The following is a 19,647-nucleotide window of genomic DNA, read 5'->3' on the forward strand; positions in this document are numbered from 1 at the left end:
CCAACTCACAACCGCAGTGTTGACAGGGTAGTGATAATGTAATTAAACTACCAAGACCACTCGGCCACCGAGGCCGCTCAATAACTTTACAAGGAAATGCTGTTGATTTTATATATTACGATAGTAAATTCTGCTTGAGAACGTTTTTTTATTTCGTTCTTTTAAGTCAGTAGTCATGTTAGCATTGCCTTTTATAATACAATTTTACTATATGTGTATCAAAAATGAATTACTGCACAAAATTTAGCTTAGATTCAGTCAATGGCCGTTTAAAGCTAGCATGCTTGTGACGTTCGTAACCTGTAGTTTAGTTTTTTTTTTTTTTTTAACTTTGACGTGAAAGAATGCAGTTTGTCTGATTTCTTTTAACTTTGCCTGCATCATTAGTGTTGATTTTATACCAAAATTTGAAATAGTTTTAAGAGTTGCAGTATAAAGAATGCAACTATTTATTTTTTTCTGAACCGATGATATCAATTAATCAATTAAAGAAGGTATTCTTTATGTTCCTGTCCAAAGTCAGGAGCCTGTAGTTTAGTGGTTGTCGTTGGTTCATGTCTGCCATATTTGTTTTTCGTTAATTGTTTTGTTATAAATTAGGCCGTTAGTGTTCTCAATTGAATTGTTTCATATTTTTCATGTCGGGGCCTTTTATAGCCGACTATACAGTATGGGTTTTTCTCATTGTTGGAGGCCGTACGGTTGCCTATAACTGCTTACATCCACTTTATTTGAACTTTGGTTGATAGTTGTCTCATTGGCAATCATACCTCATCTCCTTATTTTTATAATAGAAAACATCTAGTGGGTCAAAGTTGACAAAAATAATTACAAATAAAATGTACCGACAACTTAAAAAGTCCTTTTTGATAGTTACGGTAGTTCTTATTTTTTTTTACACAATATAATATTACAATATTGACTTAGGTAGAATGTAATACATGTGTGTTTGTTTTTGTTCTTATGTTAGTATATAACATTAATAAACCCTTAGGACATGAAGCTGACGGCAAAAGCGTACAAACATGCATGAATAATTACAATGTAACGAAAACAAACTAGGATATCTTCCACCAGTTGTATTTAGTATAATCAATCGTTGATAAACTAACGAACAAACACAATTTCAATGTATCATTTCATTGCAGAAACTGCTTGTCAAAGAGAGTTACGGATATATCGACAGGATCCAAATGTACCAGGAAGAAGAGTACCTGTCTGTGATTCCGCAGGAAACTATGCCCCAAAACAGTGTTCCGGGTCTCAGTAAGAACTTAATTCAGTTATTATTATGAATTTATGGTATAATTTAATTTAAACTATTGTCGTGACGTCAGCTTATTCATTTACCGTGGATTATTTTTCTAGAATCAACGCTTCCTAAATCTGTTGCTGAAATGGACTCACCAAATTATATTCAATTGTTTCCTTTGTGTGTTTAATGTCATTAAGTTTGAATTGGCTAATTTACTGAGTTCTGTTCAATAGTGGAATTAATTTAAACACTTACCTTGAACTTTTATAATTTTTATATGCCTTCACTGGGAATCGAACCCCTCCTTGAAATATGTTATGTATGACTGACTTCAACACATCGACGAAACATCTCGGCTACCAATGGGTTGCAATATAGGTGTCTATTTTATATATATAAATGAACATATGATACATATCGGTACAACGGACACACAAGGTTTGTACCTTTATATATACATAATAGACAATCGTATAGTATAAGTTGGTAGCCGCGAGGTTTAGATCAATGAGTTAACGAGTAGAGACTTGTCGGTTTAGGTTCGAATCCCTGTTTTCTCGTTGTTGTCCCTATTCTTTATTTTTTAAAGTTTTTCTTATTTTGTATGCTATTGTGGATATTTTTGTAATAATAGCGGATTTTCCCGTTTATTTTTGGATTATTATTGGCTATTTCAGGTATTTGAAAAGTAAATGATTCCAATCAATTTGTCCATTTTTGTTTTATAAATATAGTATGATTTCATCTGTTTTACTACATATCTTCACAAATTCCTATGCGAGTAAATCGTGATGTGCCTAGAATTAGGTTTGAATTCTTACTAGAAATTTCAGTAACATACTTATTATATATACTTATAAATAAGTTCGAAAATGTCTTATTTTGTAAATTACAGATAATATTCAGATGCATAATAATTTAAAGACAGACGTGTTATGTTATACTTACATTTTTCTATAACCAATAAATTGTGAATTTTGATTTATTAATGCATCGTTGAACATGATAACGGAGTTATTTAAACTCACTTACAATACCTTCTAATTAAGAAAAGGCTTTAATTGTTAACAAACATCAACACAATAGTTTAAGTTATAGATACTATGGATAAGCGTTGATTCGTGAAAAACAAACCATTCGCCCTCCGGGCTCATGGTTTCTTTTTCAAGAATCAACGCTTATCCATTGTATCTATACTACATAATGGTACAAGCCCTGTGTGCCCGTTGTACCGATGTGTATCATATGTTCATTTATATATATAAACTAGACATATAAATTGCAACCCATTGGTAGCCGAGAGGTTTCGTCAATGTGTTGATGTCAGTCACACACATCATACTAATATTTCAAGGAGGGATTCGATTCCCAGTGAAAGCATATAAAAGTTACAAAAATTAAAGGTAAGTTTTTAAATTAATTCCATTAATGAACAGAAAACAGAAAATTGGCCAATTCAAACTTAATGAAATTAGGCACACAGAGGAAACAATTGAATATAATTTGGTGAGTCCATTTAAGCGACAGATTTAGGAAGCGTTGATTCTAGAAAAAAGAATCCACGGTAAATGAATAGGCTGACGTCACGGCAATGGTTTTAGTATACATAATAGACAATCGTATAGTATAAGTTGGTAGCCGCGAAGTTAAACATGGTTAATGTCAATGAGTTAAAAAAGTCAAGTTAAAAGTAGAGACTTGTCGGTTTAGGTTCGATACCCTGTATTCTCTTTGTTTTCCCTATTCTTTAGTTTTTCCGTTTTTCTTATTGTGTATGTTATTGTGGATAATAACTGGTTTTTCTGTTTATTTTTGGATTATTATTGGCTGTTTCACATTATTGAAAAGAAAATGATGACATTCAATTTGTCCATTTTTTGTTTTAAAAATATAGTATGCTTTCATCTGTTTTACTACATATCTTTACAAATGTTTATTCGCAAATCCCTATGTGAGTAAATCGTGATGTGTCTAGAATTAGAGTTGCTTTTCGGTAGCATACTTATTATACGTACTTAAAAGAACTTCAAGTTCGAATATATTTTGTAAATAACGGATGATATTAAGATGCCTGGTAATTTAAAGACAGACGTGTTATGTTATATTTGTATTTCTCTAACCAATTTATTGTGAACTTAGATTTAATAATGCATCGTTGAACATGATAACATGGTTATTATTACTCACTTACAATACCTCCTAAACAAGAAAAGACTTTAATTTTGAAAAGACATCAACACAAAAGTTTAAGTTAGAGATACAATGAATAAGCGTTGATTCATGAAAAACATCATGAAAAACAAACCATTCGCCCACCGGGCTCATGGTTTCTTTTTAAAGAATCAACGCTTATTCATTGTATCTATAATACTTAAACGAAGGTGTGTACACTTTTTTCAGTTAAATGCAAATAATGATTTTCTTATAAGATAGTTCAAATGTCTATTCTTTAATTTTTTAAATGTCATCACTTTTTTGCTTGATTTTTTGTCTTTCAAGGTGTTACTGTGTTTTAAAAAATGGTATGGCAATATCCGATTTCTCTGTCAATAGATGGGAGGCTGACAACCAGACTTGTTGTAGGTTAAAACATTTATTGCATGTCTAACGATACTACCTAGTAATTGTTTAGTATAATTAAACAATGCATAATTGAATATTTAAGCTCTCTTGTAAATGACATACTTGTATTAAAATAGAACGTAGTAAGAGGTTTTGAAGAGATATAATGATCACCGTCTTGACAGACAATTTTTGATTCAACTTAGAACGACAACAAATAATACTTTACCAGACAACAGACACAGCAAAGCAATACAACCAAAAACAAGCAAAACATTTCTTGGAAAACAGATTCGATAATTAAATCTGTTAAGATTGGATATGATACCATTTGTTTTCCGCCATTTGAACGAATTTTCCTCATACTCAGTGACACTATTATCATTGGAACCAAAAGGTTCCAATATGGCATTTGAAGAAAAAACTTTGGGAATAACAAATGTAGTAAACTCAAAGAAAAAGTTGAAAAATACCAGCCGACTTCAGGGGAATATTTCATGATTGTTTTGACAAAATTGGTGATTGACTTTTATAATCATGACAGTGCAAGTAATTTGCATATGAAGTGGTGAATTGAAACGGATTTTAAGGCTCACTAAATCTCCAAAATTACATATTTTTGTAAACTATTGCTAATTGAATAAACTTCATTGGTCACGTTCAAAACAACGTTTCTTTAATTTTGTCACAATTTTCACATTTCCAAACCGATTGTGAAAAAAATGTTCTCCTTACTAGTGAAATAACTGTTCTCGGCAAATGATTGGTCGAAATTTAATTATGACGTCAAATTTTTTTGGTTTCTTCTGAATTTCCTATTGTGACGTCATGAAAAAAGCGACCATGCCTGATGACGTCACACATAAAGAACACAACTTTCTGAAAAAACTTTGAAAAGGAAGGATAAACATCATTAGAGAAACAGATTCCACCACTATAACTCATGTATGACGATATTTCTTCACTTTCAACAGTTAAATTTTAATTATTTAAAGAACTCGGCAAACCTCGCGCTTTAAATATTAAAATTTAACTGTCTCGATTTGAGAAATATCGTAACACACTTGTTGCAGTGGTGGAATCTATATTTCCCAGAAAGAGTTATAAGGGCTCTTCATATATATAGTGACCTTTGTGATAATTTATCTCCTGTTTTTCATTAACTTGACCTTTTTTTTTTAAGTACATTGATTTTTAGAATGACTTGTTCTTTCTCTTAAATGTATATGCATTGGTTTAAGATTTTTCATGTTATAAACAGCTGCTAATATTTAAGATCAACATGCATGTAATTGTTTAAACACATACTAATATACTACATTTCAAAAATACTTTAAATAATTTAGATACTCTCCTTTGAATCTTGTCGCAAGTCGGTTCAGCTTTTTATATTGTCTGATTTAAATACTGATTTTTATAAATAATCAAATTATGTTATTAGTGTAAAATCAAAACATTGGGTTGTTACCAAGACAAAAATGACAATATTTACAAACATACAATATTTAAATTAAAGCAACATTCATATTATATAAGTATCTGGTAAATTTAGATATTTTGAAGGAGGTGATACTTTTGCAAATTTGAAAGTAAAAGTACAATGTTCTTAATGCTATTGTTATAAAATATAACATAACAAACATATATGAAAAATAGAACATAATCACAAATTTGTATTACATAATTACTAATTATGTAATACAAATTTGTGATTATTTTCTATTTTTAGTTTTTCTTGTCAGCCAGACTATTTCTTAGTACATATAAATCATTAACCCTTTTAACAATAATTTTAGTTATGTCATACTCATTAAATGTAAACATGAATGTTAATTTTTCCTCATCAGACATTTTGTTGAAAGATGAAACTATACTCTCTACTTCCTGAAAAAGTTTTTACCTACGTTTTTCTAACATTTGACATTTTAAAGCAAAATGATATTCATCTTCAACCCAATTTTTACAAAGGTGACATAATCTTTTTTCCAGAGGTAATTTACGGTGTCTTCCCTGTTCAATATTTATATTACGATTACTTAATCTGATTTTAATAAAATTAGATATCATGTATCGGTCTAAATCTATTAATAAAAATAATCTAATATGTAATCATTTTTTGAATTTTCTGTATGTTCTTAGTTTGTTTCCATTAAGGTTATTTTAATCATTAAAAAGACTGTTTTTCCAAAAATCTGTATATCTTTCAGCTAATTTGTTCCCTGCAGCATTAATCAGGCATTTTTTTAGAAAGTATTTTGATTTTCCCATACTTGATTGAACCCTATTTTTGAAAGAGCATTTTTCAATTTGGCTGCAAAACCATTTGGTAAATTTAAACTACATTTATATGCATTTGAAGCATATCTTTCTTCTTGTGCATTTATCAAATGGCACCAAAACCCTACAGAAGCCTTTAAAGCATCAATAGCAATAGGTAACATACCTATTTCTGCTAAAACTGCTGTGTTAACTGCAGCTTTATTCACACCAACAAGATATTAAGCAACTTTTATTTGAAATTTTGATGGCAAAAATGATAAATATCTACATTCAAGACTTGAATTGTCTTTAACTATCATAGTTAGTGCCCATATTTCACTGCAATAAAGTAGTATAGGTTTCAAACAACTTGTGGTATGACAGCTAGGTTGTTTCCTTGTAAACTTTCAACGAATTATTAGAACTTTCCATCAAAATATTGATGTAAAAGAGAGGCGGAAGATAAAAACTGATAATGTCATGGCAAAAAACCGAAACATGACCAAAAGACAAAAAACAATCTACAAAACACACCATAAAAAACGAAAGATTGAGCAACACGATCCCCACCGAAAACCGGGATGATCCCAGGTTCTCCGGAAGGGCAAGCAGATCATCCTCCACATATGACACCCGTCGCCTTGCTCATATAAGTACAAACCCGATGATAAGTCTAATTCAATAGGTCAAATTCCAGGAGAAGAGGACGGAAATGTGGTTACGACAATTGGAGCATATCCGTCGTCATCTGTGTTAATGATTAGTTTACTGTTGCTTAAATCTGCGTCAGCACCATAGATATTTTACTATATGTAAATTACAAATTGTCGATTTATAGATTTCATATCGTACTTCCAACTTGAAACTTCAAACATACCATATGTTATACCAAACGCATACATTGATACTAGTTAGATCAGAATTAATTCTACTTTAAAAACTTATAAGAATTTTTGTTTGCTTTTGAAAGATTTTCATAAACGTCTTTACAATAATAATCATTTTCTTTGTTAGATTGTGCACGTGAAAAAGCAGAGTACGAAGCAACTGGACTGATCGGGAAAATGTTTCGTTGCACACTCGATGGTAGCTACGATACGATACAGTGTACCGGTTCACAATGCTATTGTGCAGATCAGCATGGTAAACAAATTGGGAAATCCGTTCATCTCACCCAAATGAATAGCTTGAACTGCTAATTAAAAAAAAAGATACTATAGATTTTGTTATTTTTCTTTTGATAGAGCCAGCTTTAGAACTCATAATGGTTTGAATTTTACTGTTCAGCACCCATTGATAAGCATACACCGTTGCAACATTAGTTTAGCTGCAAATAGTGCATTGCTGTTTATATAACGTGTAGACGTTCGATTTATGAATGATTATGAACATAACGTAAATAAGACAAATTTTTTCAAGTTTCTTATGCTGAATTGTGAAAAAATGGCATTATCCTCCATTAATCACCTTTTCTGCATTGGCTATTATTTTTTACAAATATTTTCTCATATAATTTGCAACTACAACAACAATAATATTGCACCGAGTTCATTAAAAACAACATATTATATGATATGTGTGGTTAATTTTCTTTATCATGATAAGTCTTTTTAGTAAAAAATTTAGAACGTTAACAAGTATGAAAACCAATAGACTAAGACAAAACAGCCAAATACACCGAATATGATAAGGGAGACACATATAAGACAAACAAAAGCATCAACGAGACATATATTTAGTCTTAGAAAACAAATACAATGTATAGACGAATTAAATTCAAACAATAAAAAGTAAAATAACAAAAATACCGAACCCCGCCCTAAACGAAGGACATTGGCATTTCGAAATCCGATCTGAGGTTGATATTATATGATCATACGCACAGAAAACAGGCCAGACAGGTGATCAGTCAATTTCAATATTTTCGAAATGTGTAATATGTTTACGGTTATTCGTGTCATTTCTATGCTGAATATGATCAATATAACACCGTTATAAAACCAACTAACAATTCGACTCAAATCTACACTTTAAACCTCAAGTACACACTTATATATCACCAATGACAATGTCTTGAGGCAGGCATTATGTTGTCGGCTCTATGGTCGGGTCGTTGTCTCTTTGACACATTCCCCATTTCCATTATCATATTTATTATCTTTGGTATATGTACACTTGGTACATATAGAGGTATCCTGTGTTCCTTGCTAAAAGTTATGTCGAATAAAAGAATTAAATAGAAATTCGTTTAAGTCCTTCAAGAATAGCAGTCACTCCTATATATTTTAAAACAAACTAGTTCTATCTCGTAGATGGTGAGAGGAGTTAAAGGACAAATGCTGCATACATACCCTAAATCAAAATTTCCAAATAGGATGATGATGAAATTGCCTAACGTTCAGTGGCAAATACTACATGCCTATCATGATGACAATATGTTAACGTGATTTGAATTTCAACACTGTTTTGTACTAGACCGACATGCAGAGCCGGATACTTAACATGATAGTTTACAAAATAATCAATAGGAAGGCTTGTTTCCCTATCCGAACGAACCAGACTGCTCTTACTTTAATCTGTGGTTTGACCCTACAGGGTATCGTGCACACAACCTCACGCACTGAATGCTAGCGCGCTCACGCAGGACCAGATAGATTTTCCAAATTTGAACAGTTCAACAACACCTACCGGTTATTTTGTTAAAAAGTTAAGCAAATCAAAATCCTTTCAACATTCTAACGCAACTCACTCTTCTCAACAGACCAACACTGTCTCCTCACTCTTCTCAACAGACCAACACGATCTCCTCACTCTTCTCAACCGACCAACACTGTCTCCTCCATCTTCTCAACAGACCAACACTGTCTCCTCACTCTTCTCAACAGACTAACACTGTCTCCTCACTCTTTTCGACAGACCAACACTGTCTCCTCACTCTTCTCGACAGACTAACACTGTCTCCTCACTCTTCTCAATAGACCAACAAAACACTGTCTCCTCACTCTTTTCAATAGACCAACACTGTCTCCTCACTCTTCTCAACAGACCAATTCTGTCCCCTCACTCTTCTCAACAGAACAACACGGTCTCCTCACTCTTCTCGACAGACCAACACTGTCTCCTCACTCTTCTCAACAGACCAACACTGTCTCCTCACTCTTCTCAATAGACCAACACTGTCTCCTCACTCTTCTCAATAGACCAACACTGTCTCTTCACTCTCCTCAACAGATCAACACTGTCTCCTCACTCTTCTCGACAGACCAACACTGTCTCTTCACTCTCCTCAACAGACCAACACTGTTTTCTCACTCTTTTCAACAGACCAACACGATCTCCTCACTCTTCTCAACCGACAAACACTGTCTCCTCCATCTTTTCGACAGACCAACACTGTCTCCTCACTCTTCTCGACAGACTAACACTGTCTCTTCACTCTCCTCAATAGACCAACAAAACACTGTCTCCTCACTCTTCTCAATAGACCAACACTGTCTCCTCACTCTTCTCAACAGACCAATACTGTCCCCTCACTCTTCTCTCAGACCAACACGGTCTCCTCACTCTTCTCGACAGACCAACACTGTCTCCTCACTCTTCTCAACAGACCAACACTGTCTCCTCAATCTTCTCAATAAACCAACACTGTTTTCTCACTCTTTTCAACAGACCAACACGATCTCCTCACTCTTCTCAACCGACCAACACTGTCTTCTCCATCTTTTCGACAGACCAACACTGTCTCCTCACTCTTCTCGACAGACTAACACTGTCTCTTCACTCTCCTCAATAGACCAACAAAACACTGTCTCCTCACTCTTCTCAATAGACCAACACTGTCTCCTCACTCTTCTCAACAGACCAATACTGTCCCCTCACTCTTCTCTCAGACCAACACGGTCTCCTCACTCTTCTCGACAGACCAACACTGTCTCCTCACTCTTCTCAACAGACCAACACTGTCTCCTCACTCTTCTCAATAGACCAACACTGTCTCCTCACTCTTCTCAACAGACCAGCACTGTCTCCTCACTCTTCTCAACAGACCAACACTGTCTCCTCACTCTTCTCAATAGACCAACACTGTCTCCTCACTCTCCTCAATAGACCAACACTGTCTCTGCACTCTTCTCAACAGACCAACACTGTCCCTGCACTCTTCTCAACAGACCAACACTGTATCCTCACTCTTCTCAACAGACCAACACTGTCTCCTCACTCTTTTCAACAGACCAACACTGTCTCCTCACTCTTCTCCATAGACCAACACTGTTCACTAATAGTTAATATAAGAAGTGACCAATTCAACAACTGATGATTGTGTAAAAACTGAAAAAAAACCTTAGTATGTGCGTTCATAGGATACTCTGCCTCGCTCAGACTATCACATGCATTTTCCATGTACAGTGAAAACACATAATAAAAATACATGTGTACTATGTTTCAATTTAATTTTACCACAACTTTATGTTTAACAACCTTAAATAAAAAACCTTGACCTGGAACGACAGACAAACAGACCAGAAAACTTACACCTTCCACCTAATTGTAGGCAGGAAATATAAACCAAAATCCAGTCTTGATCCACATCTTTAGTATATGTACTCTTAAATGTAGTACAAATTAAAAAGGTTTCTATCTTGTTAACTAATAGAGGAATTGGATGAACAAATCCTATACTCTATATGGTTAAAGTTGGTTAAAGTTCTACTAAATGTAATTTTGTGAAAAATTGCAGGAAATCAAACTCATATCATGAAAAACTGATTTTAAAAATAAAAATTCTCACTTGTAAAATTTGGAGAAGTTCAAAAGAAAAAGTCATATACCCAATACACTGGAAACACACTGACCCTAAAGGGAACATTATCATAAGGGCCGTTTCAGGTTAAAAACATTGAGTCATGTAAGGCACTTTTTAACTTTTTATAGAACCCTACCAACCATAATATTAATATAAAAGTTTCATTTTACTTATAATATTTATAACATTTTAAGGAAAATACAACCACCCAAAATTCATAAATTTGAGTGTATTAATGTACAAGTATTTGATATATCTGTTGTGTGTATCAAGGTAACATCACAATTACCGTTCCAAAAGGAGGGAGGGCTAGGATGAAATTTGAAAGAAAAAAAAAAGGCAGGACAGGAGTTTTGAGTAAAAAAGAAAAAGGCAGGATGAGCAACTTGGCAAAAAAAAAAGGCAGGATGACAATTTATGTAAAAAAAGTCAGGATAAACTAATAAAATAAGGCAGGACCGTATAGACTGAAAAATAAAAAGGTAGGAGAGAGATTACAACTAAAAAAAAAATGCAGGACAAAATTGTTCATCCTAGCCCCCCCCCCCCCCCCCATAAAAATCAAATGGTAGCTCACCAAGTTTCACATAAACTTAACATTTTCAATGATAAGTGTAAATGAGGTCAAAGCCAGACAGACATGTACATCTTACAATCATACCCTACACCAAATACAGTTAACCTAAAGGTTATCCAAGAAACATACCTAATACGAATTAAATGCTCCGCTGGGCGCAGCTTGATACGACCGCAGAGATCAAACCCTGAACAGTTGGGGCAAGTATGGACACAATATTCAAGCTTGATACATCACTGAATTTGGATTGTGATTAAATATTTGACACAGCATAGGTTTCTGACACAGAATGAATGTGGTCTAAGAACTTAAAAAATTTTAATTTACCTATTCAAACCATATCATTGTTATTTGCTCTTATATATAAATCAGAAATAACCAATTTAAAATGGAAAATTTAAAAAGAAAAAAAAGGAAAAAAAAAAATAAAACCCAAATTTTTTGAACCCCCTTATGATTCATCACCCCAAACTCAATCCCAGGCTTCCCTTTGTGGTATGGTACCTTGCAGTACAATTTCAGAGAGATCCATACACTTGAACACAAGTTATTGTCTGGAAACTAGAAAAATGCTTGTTTTTTGGCCCCAAATTCCTAAACATTTAGGGCAATTACCCCCAAACTCAAACCCAGCTTTCCCTTTGTGATATGGAACCTTGTAGTACAATTTCATAAAGATCCATACACTTGCACACAAGTTATTGTCCTGAAACTAGAAAAATTCTTGTTTTTTTGCCCCTTTTTGGCCCTTAATTCCTAAAATTTTGAGGCAATTATCCCCAAAATCAATCCCAGCCTTCCCTTTGTGGTATGGTACCTTGCAGTACAATTTCAGAGAGATCCATACACTTGAACACAAGTTATTGTCTGGAAACTAGAAAAATGCTTATTTTTGGCCCCTTATTCCTAAACGTTTTGGGCAATTACTCCCAAACTCAATTCCCGCTTTCCCTTTGTGATATGGAACCTTGTAGTACAATTTCATAAAGATCCATACACTTACACACAAGTTATTGTCATGAAACTAGAAAAATGATTGTTTTTTGCCTCTTTTTTGGCCCCAAATTCCTAAAATTTGGAGGCAATTACACCCAAAATCAATCCCAGCATTCCCTTTGTGATATGGAACCTTGTGGTACAATATCAGAGAGAGATCCATAGACTAACACACAAGTTATGTCTGGAAGTTACAAAAATGCTTATTTTTGGCCCCTTTTTGGCCCCTATTCCTTAACTGTTGGTACCATAACCCCCAAAATCAATCCCAATCTTCTTTTTGTGGTATGGAACCTTATGGTAAAATTTCAAAGAGATCCATTCACTTAAACTAAAGTTAGAGTGCAAAAACCAATGTGTCTTAGGACGACGACGACGACGACGACATACGAATATACGACCACAAAATTTGTTTGCAGTCGTATGAAAATTGAACATTGACCAACGAACCATGAAAATGAGGTCAAGGTCAGATGAACCCTGCCAGACAACAAGTACACCATGCAATCATTTCAGTAACTAACTATAGTTGACCTATTGCTTATAGTTTCTGAGAAACACATCACCATGAAAACTTAACATTGACTAACGAACAATGAAAATGTGGTCAAGGTCAGATGAACCCTGCAAGATAGTCATATTCACCTTACAATAATTCCATACACCAAAAAGTATAGTTGACCTATAATTTACAGCACGTGATAAACAGACATAGTCATGAAAACTTGACATTGACCAATAAACCATGAAAATGAGGTAAAGGTCATATGAATCCTGCCAGATGGACACAAACACCTTACAATCATTCTATACACCAAATAAAGTGGTTCAATTGCTTAGAGTACCTGACAGACCAAATAAAAAAAAATTAACACTGATCAATGAACCATGAAAATGAGGTCAAGGTCAAATGAAACCTACCAGTCAGACATGTACACTTAAAATCATTCCATACACCAAATATAGTAGACCTAGCTAATAGAATCTGAGATACAGTCTTAACCACAAAAATTTAACCTTGTTCACTGATCCATGAAAGGAGGTCGAGGTCAGGTAAACCCTGCCAAACAAACAAACAGACCTTGCAAGGAACCCATTTACAAAATATAGTTATCCTATTACTCATAATAAGTGAGAAATTCACATGACAAAAAAAATATTTTTTTAAGCTGTTGCTGAACCATAAAAATGAGGTAAAAAAAATAGACATAAATGTATGACTGACTGAAACTTCTTAACATAAGGCATCTATCTGCATACAAGGTATGACACATTCAGGTCTTCAACCTCCTCAAATATAAAGCTTTACACAAATAGTTTATGTCATTGCCAGATAGTTATCCTATGTCTTGTAAGACAAGACAAAAACTGAAATGTTTTTATACTTAACTTTTATTATAAATATAATCACAATCAGTATACACAAATACAAATAAAAATAATAATAAAATGAACATAGAAACACTTTTCCTGTGACTACTTCATACAAATATCTCTCAATAATTAAAAATAACAAACAAACCATCATCATGATCATTCATTTCTTATAGCACCTCTCATTCAAACAAGATATCTTACTGGACGGTTCTGCACTTTACAACCAAATATACAACTTTGATGCTACTCGTTATTACTTTTAAAAGGAAGCACATATTTTTGGTTTCTTTTCATTGCTGATTTGAATAATTTTGCAATCTTTTTAAAAATATACCATCAATTTCGGTCCATGTATCCTTATTATGATATAATGAATCTCATCTCAGATTACACCCACTTGAAATATCACAAGATACATGTCAAATTTAACAGACCAAAATGTAACAGCCTTTTGAAGCCATCATTAAATGTTGGTGGTAATAAATATATAGTGATACTAACATGAAACACATGTGCTTTAAGAATAACCATTAATGTTTCATGCAAAAGTTTAAATAAATCTTAAAAGCAAATAAACATTAAATCTTAGAGAGAAAAAAATATAAAGACTAAGTTTACAACCCTAATCCTTTATGGAGTCGAAGAAAACAAATTTACTTTAATGAAAAAAGTTAACCTTTTTTGAGATCATGCCCCCTAAAAATTTATAAACAATAAAAATTTGTATATTTATATCGGACTGTTTTCTTTTTTTTTTATTTAATCAGTTTCAGATTATAAATGTATAAATCAATGCACTATGTATACAGGAGCATTAATAGCTATGATATAATAAGTTTGGCAGTGTGTGACCTGTTATCATTTCTAATTCTTCTCCACATACAGACTTTCCAACACCTTTACTTTTCAAGCATTCCTTGGTTACAGACTATTTTCAAGCATTCAGTAGATGCAGATAAGGATAAAAGCACATTTGCCTTACAGTCCTCTACAGTAAAATATAGTCACCCTATCAAAGATGGTTAAAAAAATAAATTTCACAGATTTTACTGGAAAGAGTTCTTCAGTTGACAGATCCTAACATTGTGCATCAAAGTAACGGTTAGAGTGAGATCCATGTCTTAAAGTTGAGGTAAACAGACACAGATCTTCTAATACATAAAACAGTTCTCATAATACTGTGAAGATTGAATATTATTTAGGTCCAAATGAATGTCCTGTGAGTGAAAAGTCAAATGAGAATCCATCTCCATCACCTCCTTGGTCGTGTTCGTGTACATGTGTAACTGTAATACCTGAACTTAAATCTACTGATCGTCCTTCCTTGTCCTACAAACATAAAACAAATAAATAAAATTAAACTATTTATTTATGTAATTTTTTCTAGCAAAAGTTAGAATTTAAAATATGCAGATGTCTATAAATATCAAATAATTCAGATATGTTGTTGATGATCTTGCAGTTGCACCCCTTAAGAAATTTTCAGTGTAATGAAAAGTTGGCGCTTTCAAAAAATGATCGATTTCCAATATACATCATGTGTACAATATCCATACTTCAGAGTATTACTTATTTTGAAAAAACTTAAAGGTGAGAAATTTATTCTTGTCACTTGTGAAAATAACAAGGTATGTTTAGTTGTGATTTGTTGAAGCTTGTTGTTTACCACCAGCTTCACAGTTTTCCACAACCATACTAAAAGAAGATTGTGTCTGAGAGACAACAATGTCCCAACTCAAGCTTTGCAATTTTCCAAGTCAAAAACTCTACAACGATAAATAACTAACTGCCCAAATTTGAACTCTGATCTGTCTGCATATTGTGGTTCTTAGCATTGTGTATGAGTTTCATAAAGTTTGGATGAGATAAACTTAAAGACCAAACAGCCTATTGTTGATGCGCATCAACTAACGCAACTTGGTAGTGACATAAAAGCTCTATGACGTTGTTTCTAGCCATGAAAAAAACGTCAAATTATAACGTCCTATTTCGCGTTTTTCACGGATTTCAACATGGTGTACGCTTAAAAAACTACGTCTTCCAAGAAAAGTGGAATTAAGCGTCGCGCTGATACCTAGTGGAAATTAAATACAAATGGACACAAAAGATACTACAATATCTGTAACATCCGTTCTAATAAAAATAATAATAAAAATATAAATTTTGAACTCGGCTTTTTGCATTTGCGCCGATCTGCATTTCATATTTTTCTTTCATCACTTGCGCCGATTTTGTCTTTCATTTGCGCCGATTGTGTACAGGTAGATTATAGGTGAAAGCGTATTTATCATATAAACCTCTTCCGTTAGCAAGTTGTACATATGTTATGAATTGTCAATTATAACATGTATATAACTGTTGTCCCCTGCTCACAAAGGGGAGGTGGGAGTAGAATTTCGAGCAGGATAAGTCAATTTAAGAGATATTTGTGCACTCTGTTTACATCCACTAAAATCACGGAGTAAAATTCTATTTACAGCATTTCAAAGCACCACAATAAAATCCATAAAAATGTAATACTAGTACAATTAATTATGATCTTGTCGAGAATTTATATGCCACACATCTGATATATTTTTTTCTTGTCATTTTATCTTTTCTATACTTGTTGTACTTGCCAATAACGAAGTCCATCTTTTCTTTCTTGTGTCAAAACGAAGTTCTCGAACAATATGACCAAAATTTTCTTAAACATAAGGGAACACTATTTATATCCATATATTACCATGCAATATACATTCTAGGTTTACTACATGTACATGTGTTTACTCGTATAGCAAATAAAGTATCGGGGCTAGTGATAAAAAAAATAAAATAGGCGCTAATGAAAGAATCAAATCAGCGCAAATTAAAGATCGAATTTTTTTTTAAATCGTACGCCCGTGTAACTTTACACTGGTAGATTTATATGACTTACGCTTAGAATTTTAACTTAATATGTGATTTTCAAAACTGAGTTTTCAGAAGGTTAGGCCGATAAACAATACTTTCAAGAAGTTTCGATATACTGGCAACGTATGCATGTTGAGATTAACTTATTTCTTTAAGATTCTCGTAAAATAACGGTGATCTTGCAATGAAGTTAAATTTTATCTTTACTGCTTAATTGACAAAATCTTATAGTAAAAATAAAATGATAAAGGTTCATTGTCTTTTGTCATTTGATTCATTTCAAATTGTCTCAAGGAGAAATGATAAAGATTTCGCCTGATCTCACAGAAGCTTACGGCAAAAAATATAAGAAATTAATATACTCAGTGAATGTGAATTAAAATAAAAATTTACGGTTTTTAAAACTAAACTTGTTGTAAATTTAACTTATGACAAAAACAATTGCTTCAAGAATAAGATCCAACATAAAATTTCTCAATTTCAAAAAGCTACAATGCCCGAAAAGATTGAAAACAAATTTCGATTTTCAATGCCGGCAATCTATACATACAACCTTGTCTTTGTTTTAATTTCCAAAATGAGCTATTTAGATTCATAATATTTCATCCTGTTTTGAGAAATACTTTATAGTTTTCAACGGAAAATTATTTCTTAGATTCTAAATCAATTGTTGAAATAAAAACTTATTTGTATTTTATATCTACTGTCTCGTTTATTCAAAACACGTGAGGTAGTAATAACGGGGATCGTATTTTATGATAGGTTAAATGGATGTAAAACGTTTTAGAATCAAAAACTTTAATTTATATATTAAAAATTTTATACCTATAATTTTAATTTTCTTATATTTTAAATATTCAGTAATAATGAATCCACAAACTAGATGGAATAATTTGTATACGCTCGTCTTAGTCGGGACACATAATGGTATAAAGAAGTCCGTCCGTGCTAATGTCTGTCCGTCTGTCAACAGTAGCGAAAGAGTGAGCTAGGGCGAAGTTCTGAAATTGACGCGACAAAAAAACCCACACATCTAGTCTAATATAGTCAAATAGTCTGTAAGTTAGCCAGTGTCATCTTTCATTTCTCTTTTTATTTTCAATGATTTTGCTAATGAGAGAGAGAGAGGACAACAACATACTTTCCTTTCTAAAGCGTCGTAAAAGGTTATTTCGAACATTTTTTTTTATTCCGACGGATGGTGTTTCTGAAGGTTAATTTTGTGCGGCAACAACATCATGAGATCTGATACTGATACATACATGTGATCTCTTGTATTACCGGATAATAAAGTTGTTATTCTTGATTCTTGAAAATTTAAATGTGGGTTTCAAAAGTCCAATTTGCAATTTTTTTCAAACAGTGCGCCAGCAAGGAAAACTTGTACTATGACGTCAGATTCGATGTTCTGAAGAAAGACAACTCTTTTCTTCAAAACGAACGAGAAAAAAACATGAAAATTAATCATAACTTTTTTGAAAGGTCGGTGCAATATACATTTTTTTGCTTTATTTTGAAGAGTACACATGGCACTTTCTTTCTTGAAATTTTTATGAAAAAATCACTGGTAGATATTTTTTAATACTTGAAACGTTTTTCATTCTTGCGTTTTATTTTTGGCGGGAATGAAATAAATCATATTTTTTAAGATCAAAACAATAAGAGTCTTAAACTCTTGAACCTGTATTTGATAGACACAAATCTACTGTTTAACATGAAACAAGAATTATGCTTGTAGGTTTGATATAATGGGATTTTTTGAGAGTTTAAATAACAAGCAAATAGCATGTTAATATTCGGGAAAACACGAAACTGAGGTAGCTATAGTGACAAAACTAAGTCGGTGACCCCCAATTTTTTTTCTCATATTTTTTTCCTCAAATCATGAAATACCTTCACACAAAATTTTAAGGAAAAATCACTGGTAGAACTGAATAGGCTGTTTGGTCTTTAAGTAAGAGTGTGGAAACGAAAAAATTAGCAATTTTCCAAAATATAAAGGGACATAACTCTAGAACAGTAAGTGACTCACTGCCCAAATTCGAACTCTGTCTGATAGTTGTGGTTTTTAGCAGTATATGACTTTCATAAAATTTAGATGAGGAAAATATAAGGGTGCGGAAACGAATAAAAGTCACTAGCAATAACAGTTTTAAAATATATAAAAATTAAAATTAAAACATGTTAAATAAACAAACTTACTGCTCTATAATCTAAAAACATTTCTTTAAATGCCATGAAGTCACTAAATGTTGATAGCATTTCAAATATTTCACCATCCAATTCATTTCTTCTCTCCCTGAAATTAAAACAAATATGTAGTGAATGTGAACCAATAAATTTTCTCTAGGTGTTTTGAATCCATTAATCATAATTGTTTCGTTTCAATCTTTTTTTTAATAATATGCCTGTGCATAGTGTGTACACTGGTCTTTCCTATAGTAGAAAGTCCTTTCTTGGAGTTTACAAATAAACAATATGTAAGGAATAAGTCTATGAAACAGGAAGAAAAGTGAAGTCTGCCAAACTTTTCTCTTGTATAGTAAGTAGTACTCATAAATTCTCTTTATTCCAATGGTGTCAGTTTATTGTTTTTATCCTTCAAATTAATACTGATGTTTAATTTTCAGTTTTTTTTTTATTCCCAGACGTTATCTTTGATTTTTAAATATTTCACATTTGTACATGTTTAAAAGTCTCCTTTTATCACCATGTTTTACAGAACAAAATATTTCAATCTTTTTTTTAGACCTTGATCTGCCTCTGAGAAATTTAGAAGTATGAGTTTTACAAAAAGCCATGAAAGGACAAGGAATAAGTGAATTTGTTGTTCTTACTTAAATAGACCCCCCTGGCTTCCACTCACCAAGTCCCAGACTACTCTTACCTCTGACAGCCTTTATAGGACTTGTTGGGCCTTTAGAC

General features: G+C 32.8%; 2 protein-coding genes across 4 annotated transcripts in view; one reads left to right on the plus strand and one right to left on the minus strand.

The window, feature by feature from the left end:
• Positions 1–19,647, plus strand: part of LOC127702715 (DNA-directed RNA polymerase II subunit RPB1-like) — a 519,640-nt gene that overhangs the window by 378,396 nt on the left and 121,597 nt on the right. The window lies entirely within an intron of this gene.
• Positions 13,828–19,647, minus strand: part of LOC127702716 (ADP-ribosylation factor-like protein 2-binding protein) — a 90,467-nt gene continuing 84,647 nt past the window's right edge. For all 3 annotated transcript variants that reach the window (XM_052207020.1, XM_052207018.1, XM_052207019.1), the window contains 2 exons: positions 18,925–19,021; positions 13,828–15,159 (listed from right to left, as the gene is read on the minus strand). In XM_052207020.1, the coding sequence (XP_052062980.1) occupies positions 15,025–15,159; positions 18,925–19,021 (232 nt within the window). In that variant the 3' untranslated portion in view covers positions 13,828–15,024. The remainder of the gene's footprint in view (positions 15,160–18,924; positions 19,022–19,647) is intronic.

The sequence above is a fragment of the Mytilus californianus genome, unplaced genomic scaffold (assembly GCF_021869535.1).
Source record: "Mytilus californianus isolate M0D057914Y unplaced genomic scaffold, xbMytCali1.0.p SCAF_5, whole genome shotgun sequence".
Taxonomy (NCBI): Eukaryota; Metazoa; Mollusca; class Bivalvia; order Mytilida; family Mytilidae; genus Mytilus; species Mytilus californianus.